General features: G+C 37.8%; 1 protein-coding gene across 3 annotated transcripts in view; it reads right to left on the bottom strand.

Annotated features, from left to right (window-relative positions):
• The window catches only part of LOC116334034 (replication protein A 70 kDa DNA-binding subunit-like), a 42049-nt gene that overhangs the window by 19654 nt on the left and 7318 nt on the right, over nt 1–15077 (bottom strand). For 2 of the 3 annotated variants that reach the window (XM_031757331.2, XM_039618236.1), the window contains exons 7-11: nt 12268–12550; nt 9131–9233; nt 8937–9005; nt 4474–4666; nt 50–186 (exon numbers count right to left, since the gene is read on the bottom strand). In XM_031757331.2, coding sequence (XP_031613191.2) covers nt 50–186; nt 4474–4666; nt 8937–9005; nt 9131–9233; nt 12268–12550 — 785 coding nt within the window. The remainder of the gene's footprint in view (nt 1–49; nt 187–4473; nt 4667–8936; nt 9006–9130; nt 9234–12267; nt 12551–15077) is intronic. The other variant, XM_039618237.1, reaches the window with a different exon arrangement.

The following is a 15077-nucleotide window of genomic DNA, read 5'->3' as shown; positions in this document are numbered from 1 at the left end:
TCCATGGATACAAAAAGACAGAGCGTGAGAAAGAGATTACAGTTATTACCTCTTCGCCCCACAGTGTGACTGTCACGACTTTGCCTGTTTGGTCGATTATGCTGAGAGCCCTCTTGGAGACTTCTCTGCTGTTCTTAGTGGTGATACGGGATACATCCTCAGCACTCTTACATATTCCAATCACATCTAGAGGTAGAGAAAATCATTTTACAACTCCATCTCTTGATAACAGGAAGACAATATCCTTACAGTCGGGTATGAAAAAGGGCGTTATGTGAAGAGCACCTCCTGAGATGTCTCTACACAGTGTAGAGTTTAAAAATGCCCCCTGGATATACTCTACATAATATGAAGTGTTATCACATCATAAGCAGTAAAGGCCCAACAGAGCACAGAGCTGACACCCCTCTGATATTGCCAAGTTACAGCAGAGTGACATAAATGTCATACCAGGCTGGCTAACACCCAGCACCACTTTCCAAATGACAACAAATACACTCATCCCTCTTTCAAGTTTCTTGTCATGTTCAAGGCCTAAACACTTCATTCAGGATTACTGCACTGAGGAGCAATGAGGAGCTCTAAGATAATAAAGAAAAGTTGATAAAAACAAAATATTCAAATACAGATTTCAGTTCGACTTGAGTCAACAATTGTGATGTTCCTTTACAAGGTGGAATCAAAAAGGTATGACTCCACCCATAAAAAGCATAAAGAAAACATGACTGAATATGGCAGATTTCTCCATCTAGATAGTCTTCTTAAGAAGCTCATCACAGTTTCCTCCTGCTATAACTGGATCACTCCCTGTAAGCTGTCTGTTTCAAAGTGCTGTAAACAGCCACATGATGGCATTCACCGTGGCATTCAGATCATTTGTTCCCTCAGATACATCAGAAAATGACAGAATTGTGCACTGATAGTCTAACCATGGAGGACAAACTGGTAGTGCACAAACATACTCCTGCTAATAAACCTGAAGTTAAATCTGAAGTACCTGGTACCTGAAGTGTACAATTTCCTGGTTGTGGCTAAAAAAGCTGTTTGGCTTCTGGGTCAAAATCAAGCTCTCATCAACATGTAAATCAGGTACTATTTTGTGTCTTTGCGGTCATTGTCTCCAGCAGTGTATTTCATAAAGTAATTATCGTCTCACTGTGAAGAAACTGCTTGGTACCAGCATCTGCTCTGGTGTGTGTAGTCTGCTACATGTGCTGCAAACAGTACTGTAGTATTATAAAAATGCTGCTATGTGATGACACCACTGATAAATTACCCCAAATATCTTTTCCATGCATTAAATTCTGTAAAAACAACAAGCTGTCATATTAACAAGATCAGACATTTACATCATATCTCTGATGGGTGATTATAGGTATCAGACTGGTGTTGACTACCTGTCATAAGAAAACACAAATATTTATTTATTAAGCAAATAACAAACTAAATAAATGTTTTATACCAAAATCTAGACAAGTCAGAAATTAATCAAGCATGACATCCATCCATTTAAACTATTTTTTCTGTCCAGGAACGCAAGGAAATAACAGTAATTTGGCATTTTAATCAAAAAACAATCATGTGTACAATGGTTTTTTTTGTGTTTTTTATAAAAAAGCAAATGTGAAAATGCATGGATAACAACAATAATCATATTTTAGTATTAAAAACATCATTGGAATTAAAAGGTTTGTGCATAAAGGTGGATTAACCATTACTGAAAGATAAGAAATGATTTTTGGTAATTACAAATACTGTTTTTACTATTTCACTATTACTATTTTGAATATTGCCATCTCTGAAAAGCCTCACTGCGGCTGACTGTTGCCATTTCACTTGAGATAAATTATGTTTATAACATTATTTATCTCCTTGTGTACGTGAACTAAAACACACAAAAAAAATCTACGAGGGGGAGGGGCGGGGTGTCTGTAGCACATTTCATGGTCTCCTGAGGATTTACACATTTGTGTTCATGTATTTAACAAAGTAACAAGACTGAATAACAACACCTTTTCTTCAGATCACTCATCTTGCCTTTCTGCCTTCTCTGCTAGCCTTTTTCTACACTCTCCCCTTCCTACCCATCCTCCCGGTATTTCTGTCAGTGCTCTCTCAGCCCTCCTTAATTCCATTATGATTGAGACGTCATCCACCTCTGAACTCCATTATCACCACAGGAACAGGCTGACAGTTCTCATTACCATGTTATAATCCCCTATTTAACAAAGGAGTAGCGTGAGAGGCAGTCGAGGGAGAGAGCGAATGGAGAGTCAACAGATGACACACAGGACATGTAACACTGCCCCTCAGTGACCAACGCAAACGCACTCCTACAGCTAAACTGCTCAGTGCATCTCTGAACTATTTAGTGTGGTGCTGTGCTGGTAGTTTCCAATAATGTAACCATGTAATATTACTGTTCAGGATGTAAACCTACATGGAGCTTTCAATTGGTAGGGTACAGCCAGTTGCTTATATTTCTTTCTGACCATTAATTTCTTTTCCAATATAGTGTGTCTGGCACTTAAAAGACTTAACACGCCTGGTTCTGTGCTATCAGTCAGTTTTCTTACTTGCTCTGTTAGCCCATGACGCTACAACACTGGATTACTGTGCAATGCAAAAAATCAAATCTTACACAGCGCACAGCTCTAGCATAAGACAAATGCAACAGACCTGAACTTTTCAACCCACAGAGGCCAGCAGAATAGGTTTCATCCAAACAGGATTTAGTGTGAAATTCCTCTTTAATCTTGTTTTAAAAATCTGTTTATTTTTAGCTTGCACAAAAAATGTATTGGAATAAATAAATAAAAACTAAGCAACAAAAACACCTGATTCCTGTGAGAATTACATCAAAAATCACAAACTAAAGTGAAGTCAGGCCAATACAAATCAAAAGTGAAAACAGATTTAAATTTGACAGATCTCCCCTTCAAGGTAGTGTCCTTGTACGTTTCTGGACTCCTTCCAGTCTGACTGCTATTTTGTTTTATTGTTAACTGAAGATCCTTGTTTGTACTTGTGCAGAGTACAAACATCAACTTCTGTGATGGTTTCACATTCAGAGCTCAGTCTCGGGGTACAAGTCGGAGATTAAACAAATTGTTTTTTTTATAGTTATTAGTGGAAGAAGACACCTAGTCTAGAGGGCATTCAGAGAAAATAAAGTCTGGAAAACAGTATATTTGTGCATATATACATATATATATATTTTCTCCCTTCATGGGTGGAGTTGTCTCACTAATAAAAAGTAAAAACACTACCAAATTACTGTCTCAAACCTAATCTTCATTTGGATCATCCCAACTTATCTGCCAAGAAGATAAAACTTACCTGTCAAGCACACTGTGCAGGAGCCACAACAAAACTTAATAAAAACAGCAGAATAAATGTAATCGTTTTCCTATGACTTCTCTTACAGTATGCCTGAATTAACCTTGATTTTAATCCTGCCATAACAAATTTTCCCAAGACATCTGGCTTACAACTGACACGAACGTGCCTGTCAAATAGATTCGTTTTTTTGTAGCATTTACACCTATGGCCTAATTGTTTGAGTCTAAACACTAGAAGCAGAAAAACATGTCTTGTCATGTCAACAACAGCCCATTTCTAAAAACCATAAAAGCCCATTCATTCTAATTTCACAAGTAATTTAAATTCACTTGTGACATACAGCAATTTCTCTTTCAAATTAAAAGTATAAACAAAATGGGTGGGCCAGGCCAGTTTAAATTGCAATCAGATAGTATGATACTCCATGGGCAAAAAAAACACTAACTGAACTGAAGTCATAAAGCCTTTATCTAAATGATTTTTGATTTTAAAGACAAAAAAATTAATCCTAATTAAAAGAGTAATATTCATGAGGTTTTCCTGTTAATGGAGTCAATCTAATGTGGTACACAAGATAACATCACAGAGAAAAAAAAAGGTAACAGATATTTCGTTTTAGGTAAAAATATGAAAATATTCTTTCATGATTGAGAAATGTGTTGTATTCTTTGCCTGGATTGACTCACACAACAGTCACTGGTATGTTTTTTGTTTTGGCTTCTGATTTGTAAAACATACACACGCACAACACAGTTGCTGAATCACACTAAAGTTTCTATCTTTAACGCTCTGTTTAAGCAGTTGTTCCACAAAGTTTGAAGAGGCTGTGAGTCAGGTCATCATCAGAACACTCACTGCAGTCTGCCGATTGGTGTGACAAATTCCCATCTGGATGAGTTCATTAGTAATGTTTCTGAGCTGTGATTGCAAAAACTGAGCTTGTCAGATGCAGTTTGGTTTTGTGAGGCTTAAAAAAAACAGAAGAAGCAAGTAGTCACGTCTCCTGCTTTTGCCTTTTTTCTAACCATCCTTGACACTGAAGCTCTACCTGCTCACTCACTGTTAAGTTGTTCTTTTATCTGTTAAATTGGAGAAATGTATAAATAAAGTGTGATAAATGTTGTCTCTTACCAATGATAGCATCTTTGTCTCGATTTTCCAGTTCTGCGATGGGCACAAAGTCACAGTGCACTGTGGGGATGCTCTGATTGTCATCACATGGCACGATGGATGAGTGAGCGTGGAGGGTCATCTCGTAGTCGTTCTTCAGCGTGGTGTACTGTTTGTTGGCCGGCTTGAGTGTAGCCTTGGAGATGTAGTACACCTACCGAGAACATTAGATCAAAGTTGTTGACATCATAAAAATTTGACTTGAAAATCTGCAGTTTCCTGTACATTTAATGCAATTGATTGAGTGGGTCACCCATTTATTGATCGTGTAAAAGGAAATAATTTTTAAAAGGCTGCTTGTGTTCAACGAAAAACCTAATAAGAGTGGAAAACCTTCAGGTCCAACTAAAATGTGGTGTCATATCAGCCCCATCAGTCCTCTAATTCACCAGAAAATGAGAAGCAGCTGAGAGCAAGGCTGCTAAACAGCATAATTTAAACTCAATCTGCGAGGCTCACTTCTTCATTTACTCTCCCAAGTCTCCGATATCCCCCCTCTCTTTCCGCCTCCCAGTTTGTCTCTGTGACTCTCTTCCTTTTCCTTCATTCTTCCCCCTCTGATTTACCCCACACAGAGATGGGAGCATGAAACCAATGTGATAAGCATTCTGGCTGCTCAGAGCCAGTCACACCCACTCACTGCTCTGTCAATACCCAGATCACGAAGAGACGATGGATTCGTTCCTTTATCTTTGGAGGGCAGAGGACATAAATTGGATATGAGCCTGTGTTAGGAGTCACTGCCAGTGGCTGATACCTGAGCCAATGTGACTACCAAAATGATAGCCAGGGTTAATTGAGTTATTAAGCTCTGTGGGCGGGACTAAAACACGCAAGCGTTTTACCATGTGTTCTACCTGTCAGGTAATCGGACAGGTAGACAAGACAGGAACAGGTGGCTGAGATGATTTCGACTGGTGTTTACTTAATCTTTCTAGAAAAAAAATATTGTCAGTGATTATAGAACAAAGGAATCTATGTGCAGCAGATTTATTTTTACTTGATTAAAAATGTTCTCAGTTCTTTGAGGTTTCTTCTAAAAAACAAAAAACTAAATTATATTTATATTACTTGCCAAAATGATTTGGATTCTTGAGACAGAATGTCTTCAATTATTTTTTTTACCCACAAAACATTTACAGGGCTGACATTTTTCTTTTTTGAAAGCGCAAAAATGTTTCCTTCTGTATTAAGTAGTGAGTTAAACAAAATTCTGTTGCAGATAAAATTCTTGGTGACTCCTATGTTCTGCAACGTACACTGAACGTAATAAATCAAACACACGCAAACGGAGGAGGTAACATCACATTTGCAGGGTGATGATACAATGAATATAATATATATACATGGAAATCAAAAGAATTAGGATTTATAATATGCTGCGATCATTATAGAAAGATTTATCATTACAATGCAGCAGATACGTTTAACAGCACAAGGAAATCATTCACAGGTGGAGATACATATCAAAATATCCAAAAATTGGTACACAGATTCTTATAAGTGCTTTTTGATAAAGCCCATTAGTTATTTGAAAACTCAAGATGGTACACAATTTCATGTTAGCTATCAAAAAAGGCAAGAAAACATAATATTTTTCCAAAGTAAACTAGAAATCCAATTTTGAATGATCTTGATGTCAAATCATACACAACTGAACACATAAAAGTCAACTATAGAAGGCTGAAATTTCTCAGAAGTGGTTTTTTTAATAATTTGCAAATATGGGTGTAATGATAAACATCTCCTGGACCTATACACTCCTCACTGGTTACTCAATTCTCACCTATTACCACCAAAAATCTTGTTGTTTATAGTGCCTCGGGACTGAATAAGATACTGAGTCCCAAGTATCTCCTTACCCATCCATCCTGGATTGCATGTGAGTGTTAAAAATGTGTTTGCAGATGCATATTAAAAGTGCTTGAGTGCTAGGTGAGTGTAATCTACAGTCATTCTCCACGGACTAAACCAGGAGACGTTAGAAGATGAACTAACAATAAATCTTGACAGTGTATTTTAACTACTTACATTAGTTAACCAAAGAAACAAACAGTTAGGCAGCACAGTGTTATATTAGCTGCCTCACAGTAAGGTTTTAGGTTTGCATCTATCCAAAGAGCTGTAGTTCACTGAAAGTGGCTTTTGGTGTGATGGTAAAAGGTTATCTCTGTGTTAGCCTGTTACAGAATAAATGATTGAAAATTCACTGTGAGTGAGCTGAGCAAAGGGTGTGATGGTGCATTGAACACATGAAATTCACTGAATCATACACGAATAAATTGGCACCGGATGACTGTTAAATGTCTGAACCTAGTTGTAAGCATACTATCAAAGAGGTAAAAGGGTAATTCCTCTGCTTGCATAGCACAGTGCAATTTTTATCGGTCCACTGGAGCTTCACTGTCAGTGTCTCATTGCAATTATTTTGTTTTACATGTGACGAAAAAAGGCCTGAACAAGTTTTTTAAGTAAAGTGAAGTACAGAGCATATAAATCAAGAGTAAAATCTCAGAAATGTATTGGCTGAAACTGTGTAGTAATAATAATAGAAATAATAGCCAAACTGGAAATTTTTAAAATTCGTAAAATTGAAGTGGCTAATGGGATTTCTCAGATTAATGGTTGCATAGAGACAATCATGGATATTTTGGCATTTGTATCCACTTTTGAAAGATTGTTTTACTTATCTGCAGCACTATTATATGAATCTGTCTTGCTGATCGTGTTTTTATGAATGTAGCCACTTGAAAGCAAGATGCAATGATTTAATAAAATTATTATAATTAATAAATAATTATTCCTTACAATCATTTAGAATTTTTATAACCATACTTAAATTTGATCAAATATCTTGTTTGATTTGCAGCCCTGCAGTAAGCCCAAGGGTCAGTGTCTGTGTCAGTTATGTAATTGCAGCTGGAGCTTGTAGGCATAGCATTTCTTTCTAATATGGATGCTTTCTGACACGGGTTTTGAACCAGGGCCCTCTGGTCAAAAGATGATCCTATTACTACATGATATTTCCAAGATTCTTTAAGACCATCTGGTTTGGCAGAGACACACATAAGCATCAGTGCTCGACTTTCTAGTATTCAATCATACATGCCCATTTGCACATTGAGGGGGGTGACTGGTTATTGTAATCATGCTCACCCTCTAAACTTGAAGTGAAGAGAGAGATTGCTTGTAGTGCAATGAAACTCAGTGTGACGAAAGCCTCTTTTATACCTAAATTACCACAGGATTTATCCACTAGACTGAATCTTTAAATGAAGGGTAAACCTTTGGGTATGTATTCGAGTAACTGTAGCCAAGTCAGTTTTTCAGAAGCAAGGATGAACAAGACAAAAGACTACACAAATCGTAAGCAACAGTGGATCAAGTAGATAAAGAAACATCTAGCAGTTCATCCTGTAAAAATATTAAAAGATTATTCATCTGCAGGAAAATGAACACAAATATTTAGCAGCCCCTAAGTTCTTCTTGAAATATGTTAGCTTCATGGGTCTCTTTCATATAATATAGTAGTGCCATTCATGGGAGACAACACCGACAATAAAGCTTTATCTTATTATTAGAAAAAAAGATACAGAGATAAATTGAAGAATGCTGATCAATCATATTAGCTTTTCACCCAAATAAATCCTGTTTTACTCCCAGTGTCGTACAGTCTACTCTCTTTATAAGAAGAGAAATAATGATTATGGTCACCAACAAAATTCCTGTACTAATACAGATATTTAGGTACTGTATAAAGATGGATAAAAATTCATACCAATCCTTTAATAATTTACAAGAACACACTTAAATCTGTAACGCCTGTATCAATTCCTTAAGCTCTGAGTGACAGACATTTATGTCAGCCCTAAAGCCTCTGGCTAAGAACATAAACAGCAAGGCTAACAGTTATTTCTGACACAATAATGGTAATGAGACACCCGAACCACAGCCAAACAATATCAAAATGGCGCATTTTAAATTTTCTTACACACATTTCCAGCCTTACATATCCACATTGCTCAATATGTCTCAAACACACACGTATATATTTCAGCAAAAATGACTTAATGAGTCTCCCCTATAAAATCCAAAAGTCCTGCAGACATGAGAGGATTTTACAGAAGGATTTTATTAGGCAGTATTTCACCAATGTTGTTTGAGGAGCTGTGTGTGAATAGAAAATGAATACCTGAGACTTAAGCCGCAAGTAGTGTGTCAATTTTTACAGCCTTTAGAGATCGTCTTTCTTTTGTCAAAATGAGTATTCAGTCAGATTTATTGGCTCGAATGCAAGCGCAAACCTTTCTTTCCACTCTTGAGTCATAAAACTCTGTAAAGACTTATAATTTTTGCCTGAAATTTCCAAGGAAGCACTTATCGCTTCAAGTGTGGATGGATACAGATGACTGGGATCTGCTCACCTTGCCTTGCTCCACTAGAGAGAAAAACTTGTCCACTTCCTTGTTGAAAGCAGTGATCCTGATTTCACCCTGTTGACAAGCACGTTTCTATTTAACACCATTTCATTGCACATAGAAGGCAAAAATCAGCCACGTGTGACCATGTTAAGATGCAACAGTCAGATTTAATAAGACCTCTCTACTCCTCTACTTACACTCTCATCCACTATCTCAAAGGAGAAGAGCTTGCCCTCTCCTCTGGAGTTACTCCACGTGCGAATGCTCGACTTGTTGGTGACTCTGGCTCTGATAGTCCACCTATGGAAAAAAAATAAAAATCAATCTGTATTAATCAGTGACTGATAAATCACTAATCATTCAAGACCTCCTAGAGCAATTTTGTTCTGTGACTATAAAACACAATTAACACTATTGTATATTATAAAAAGACTGATTGCTAGATAATTTTGTCTTTGGCAGTGATTGTACTAAAGCCTGGAGCCTGTCACAGCTCACATAGTGCGAGCAGCAGGGTACACCCTGGACAGGATGCCAGTCATATGTCAAAAATATATCCTCTTAACACTTCATCAAAGTTATTTTAGATGACAAACCATAAAAAAACTGACTTGTTGAGAACTCACTGGCCTTGGCACACTAACCACTTACCAAAGTATTGTCAATTGTTTGGTCGATATGCTCTCATCTGACCTGATAATTACTAAATCACCGGTCACTAAATCACCAGTGCTAATTTCATAAGGCAAAAAACCATTTATACCATTACAGAGCTGATCCATTTAAGTTAAGCTACTGTAGCTAGCCTGCATTATGATGTTCCACCAACTTCAATCTTTAATGCTTTAGGCTACAGCTACAGCTTCACTGGCTCCAGTGTCTGCTGGTAGCAGTAGGTTCACCTAGACCAAGCTCGATGTGAAACTTCCTCTTTGTTTGAATGGAAAAATTGCTCAGTCTGCTGGTATGATTTCACTTTAAAAAAAGAAGCACTCTTGTTTTAAGCACACAAAGCTCCACCAAGGTAGCTCACTTTCTGGGCAGTATTTACTTTTAAGGGAAGAGTGTTGTAAGTTGCTCCTAATGCACTCATTAGACTGTGAATGTTAGATAGAAAGCACTTGTATAAAAAGTGCTTGAATGAATGAATGAGACGTTATAAGTGGAGAATTTTTGTCAAACAAAAATCCTTGGTTCATTAAAGCCCTGCACCTTGTAAATACACGAATCCCTTCCACCGTGTTCCATCATCAGATATTCATTATGCAAATACAAACAGGGCATTTAATATAAATACTTTGTTAAAAATAACAAATTACTGCAAATAAGTTGTCTTTAACAGCACAGCTGTGTGAAACTTAACTAAAGGAACGAGTCTAAAGGTCAAACAGTAAATAATGCTGCAGACACTTTAAAAAGCCTCCTTTTTTGTTAATGAGCATTCCAGCTCAGCACACATCAGTCACCAATGTGTAACACAACTGCACAAAAAGAACAATTTCCTAGGAAATTGAATGAGTGTCTTCACAGTCTTTTTAAAGTTCAGTGAAAGGGAAAAATAAAGCATCTCACAACTTTCTTTTCAAAGAGTGAACTGGTTGTTGCACATCTGCCAAGTCCTGGATGTGCTTCTTGTTCTGTTTTTAACAACAGCCAACCATGCTCTGCACTTTATGAAGCAGGATTCTTTTTGACTGCATTGATAATTTTGCAGTGGAGGATATTCATACTATAACTTTGCCTGCAATTAAATCCCCTATCATAAGAGCAGCTGCTGGCCTCGAGTGAACCCTATTTCCTGCTCAGTATGGATAAGACTGCTACACCAAGGTTTATGGCAGTCAAAAGCCAATTATAGTCTGCTCTAGATGCTTTTACTTAACAACACCAGAATGGGATGGGGAAAGCCATGCGAACAGCCATAAAAGACCTTGCACACATAGAAAGCATCACTATATAATCCACTGCATGTAACACTGTGTCACACAACGACAACAAACCTCCACTTTTAATCTCACCCAAATGTTCATAGAAGGACTACAGCTGCTGAAGTCATCTGTTTTACTCACTGTAGGTACTCCCCAACTTCAAAGTAGGAACAGTCATCAGTTTATTACAACACCTAGAGGCACAGTTATCTTTACAGCTTGCAATTTCAAACAGTGCTACGTTATCAGTGCCCAAACACAGAGAGAGTTGACAGGGTGCCTTCACTACAATCTGGGCAACTAGAGCTTGTTATGCTGTGCTCTTGTCTTTTTGTAGCTAACTTTAAGGTCAGAGACAGAGACTTATGCCTAATGAAACGATAAGAAACATGAGGGTGGGAGGGGTGCAGTAAAATGGAACCCTGGAGGTGAAACTGTAAGAGGGAAGGAAAAGGGAAAAAACGTGGTTAGCCAAATCCCCACCGGGCCAAATAACAAAATCAAAACCTCAGCAGCAGACCATAAAGACCCAGCAGTACCTGCTGCAAAAGTGTCCGTTTCCAAGGCAAGATCGGTCATTTCATTTCATTTCCATGCAAATGGGTTGTATAACACATGCACACTCAAATTCACACAGCCACACACATTGTGAGTGAAAAAAAAATGAATGCTCATACATGCATGCGTCAACACATGCCCCAAAGTGCTACCAAGAAATGGTAGCAAGCGGGGAAGCAGAGTCACAGCGTGAGAGAAAGTAGTTTAGCTGATGAGCAGAAAAGCAACAAAATCAAAGTGAAATCATAAACATATACAGCTTAAAGTTTGTTTGGAAATTAGGAAGAAATATGGGCAAGTCAGATTCAACTTCACAACTTTACAATGATCTGCTACAGAACTTAACTCACATACAGTACATGCATGTGAAGGGTGTCTAATGTAAGGTACAAGTGGCCACTAAAAGGTCCAATCCTGCCCACAGCAACATATCCAAATTGTTCATTTTTTCTGACTCAGATGTTTGATTTATCTGTTTTATATCCTTCTGAGTTACAACAACACTATCCACCGCCTGCCACAATACACCAAAGTAAGATGGTTAAACTACAGAGACATGTCAGCACGTCTCTTTAAGTTCCAACAGTTCTGTTTCTTTGTAATGACACACGACTGAATGTGGAAATAAATACAAAACCGGACAGTTAAAATTGAATGTCTCACAATGTAAGGGTTCGTCTTTACACTAAAATAATTAGAAAACATTTGGTTGTCTTTATTTTTTTTAAAGTCACTGTCTCCTAGGTCTGACCAACTTAAAATACATTTGAGCTGCATGCTAAAATGAGTCTTAGACCTCTGATGTATATAAAAGTGAGCAAATTTAGACCAAGATAACTTGCACTTACTTGCTTTGGTAGGGGTTGAGGCTTGCAATAGGAATCACTTTTGCTGAAGAACCTGGAGAAGCGCTGTTGGCCTTCATGGGCGAAGCTTTCATGGGTGAAACCTTCACGGTTAAGCCCTTACTGGGTGATGCTTTTATAGCCGAGGCCTTCATGGGAGAAGCTTTCATGGGAGAAGCTTTCATGGGAGAAGCTTTCATGGGAGAAGCTTTCATGGGAGAAGCTTTCATGGGAGAAGCTTTCATGGGTGCTTGTCCCGTAAAACTTCCTCCTCTGCCTCGGGGAGCTGAAACACAAAGAGAGATACTTAAAAGAGTGTTGCACATTAACAACATGGTAATTTAATATTGCTGAAAGAGATCATCAACAATCTTGAAAATGGATTCACCACAAAAGCCATTTTCAAACTGAAATGGCAAACACTGGCTGGTTCAAACTTCTGAAATGGGAAGACTTGCTGATTTTCTCAGTGTTATTTTACTGTCGATTTACAGGTTTGAGACTTGGACTATTAACGTAGGTAGCACGATCCCACATCCTTGCAAGCACCGGTGAGACTACCAAACATTAGTTTGCTTTCTATTTAATACCTGCATAAGTTATGTCTCTTATGTTGCAAAAGTAGCTTGTTAATAGTTTTTCATTAACTCTATCGAAGCTCCAACTGCTGTGAGGTATTTATTAGCCCAACTTCAGTGGTAGAGCACCTGCCAGTTTGCTATTAGGCAATACAATCTGAAACACACTGCCAAAAATTTCAGCTGGTATTAAACATTAGTGGTAGTACTATCATCTGATCTGTGAGCAGCTGCCAAAATAATAAAACGCCTGAAAAAGTTAAACTCTCCCAACAGAGATGCATGTTCAGAGTTACTTAATTCCCTGTTAACATCAGTTTGTGCCAATTAATAAAAATTTTTCTTCTTCGGGTAAGGCTGCCAATCAATTATTCATTTCATAATTACTATATCTGTACGTGCCTTTCAGTCATAGGAGAAAGAATAATTAGAATTAGTTATCAGACTATCGGTCTCATGGCCAAGAAAGCAAACATACTTGCCTTAATTATGTTCATGCGCCATGACTATTTTTTAACTTAGACTGAGTCAAAGACAGAGCAGTTATTCTAGATCAGTAGGAGAGAATATGGGAGGTTAATAATCAATGATTGCCTATTTCTCGTCCTGTGTAATGCTCAACAGAACATAAAATTTATCTACTTCAACCACTGAATGCTAAAATTGTCAGAAAATATCAATATGAAGGCTAATGTGTAATTACTCAAGCTGAGAGTGATTCAATAGCATAATATGTAATTTATGGAATTTAATTTTGCAATGTTGATCTTATTTCTGTCTTTGTTAGGTGCATGCTCAACTCAGGACTAATTTAACTACCTCACATAGAAATAAATCAACACAACTGTATTTTTTTAACTTAAGATGAAGTTTTCTTTGTATAAAATAAAAAAACTCCTCAAGTTTTGTGTTCTTCTTTGCAAGATACAACAGTTTGGACCAGCCCACAGACTCATAAGGTGCTATCTCACCTCCCACAATGAAGTAGCATCAGCCCCATCAGTATGATTCAACCCAAACACTTATCTGCTGACACAATATTTTTTATGCAATGGCTTCTTTTGGCAGGAATAACATGCCATATTGAGCAGCAGTATTTTTTGGAAAGGAGGGTGTGTGGGGATTTTCAGGGATAAAGCGAATCAGGTCCACTGAGACCACTCCCTCTGATTTAAGCTCCGGTTGTAAAGCACAACAAATATGCACCTCGATGATACCCTCCTTTCTGTGTGTGTGCACCTCATGATCAAATTCCTTGGGGAAATTCACAGATTGAACAGCTATTTTCAGCCGAGGGGTAATTAACATCAATATTCATACACACGCTATCTGGATGGAGAGTTAGGAAGAGGGAACTGGTGGCGAAGAGAAGATGGGGAGATGATAGGTGGTGGGAATCGGGAATGGACTGAAAAACAGCAAAGAGGGGGCAGAGCTTTATCAAGGATGCTCATTTTCTGTGGTTTAGATCAATGCAGGCTTCTAATATGTATGCCAATACCATATTCGACAGCTCCTGTTGTTAAAGAGTGGACTGTGATGAGTATACACTACGAGGGGAATATACAGTACGGATGAAAAGGAAATAATAATAACAAAAAAAGAGAACGTGAATGAGAAAGAATGAAAACGTGTGTGTGTGTGTTCATCAGAGTGAGGGCAAAAGGGAAAGAGTTGTGTGGGGGAAAAAGAAACCTACAGAGAATGGTTAGTGATGAATTATGGATATTATTTTAACCGCACTTTAGTGAGTGCAGATATCTTTTTGGAATTTAAATATCATCTACGAAGCAGTTTGAGAAGACTCTATTTCAAGAGATAGCTGCTGATGAATATTTAAATGGGAACACAGAACTACCTGTGACAACTGTGTTGTGGCCTCTGACTTCACACCTACTGCTGTTTTTTGTTTTTTATCTGTTCTGTTCTGTTAAAGTGAGAGAGGACTACGAACCTAAAAGGTGCTCTCAAACTACTAGACGCTCAAAACATTTAAAATAAATGCCACAAAATCTTCAAAAGGAAAAGTCTTTCTAACAGCATCCTCCTACTCCCAAGGTGTCAAAGGTCAGGAGTCTCTACGGAGCACAATGCCTACAGCAGCTTTCCATTCAGCCAATTACTGTACGCTTCCTTCAGTTTCTCACTCCTCTGTCCTCTCTGTCCTCTGGTCTGTGATTTTAGAACTGATCTTAGGTTTGCATCATCAAATATGTTCCAGTTCTTAAATGGATA

Source organism: Oreochromis aureus, linkage group 10 (genome assembly GCF_013358895.1).
Source record: "Oreochromis aureus strain Israel breed Guangdong linkage group 10, ZZ_aureus, whole genome shotgun sequence".
NCBI classification, from domain to species: Eukaryota; Metazoa; Chordata; class Actinopteri; order Cichliformes; family Cichlidae; genus Oreochromis; species Oreochromis aureus.
The sequence above is the reverse complement of the archived record's forward strand: the minus strand, read 5'-3'. Positions and strand labels throughout refer to the sequence as shown.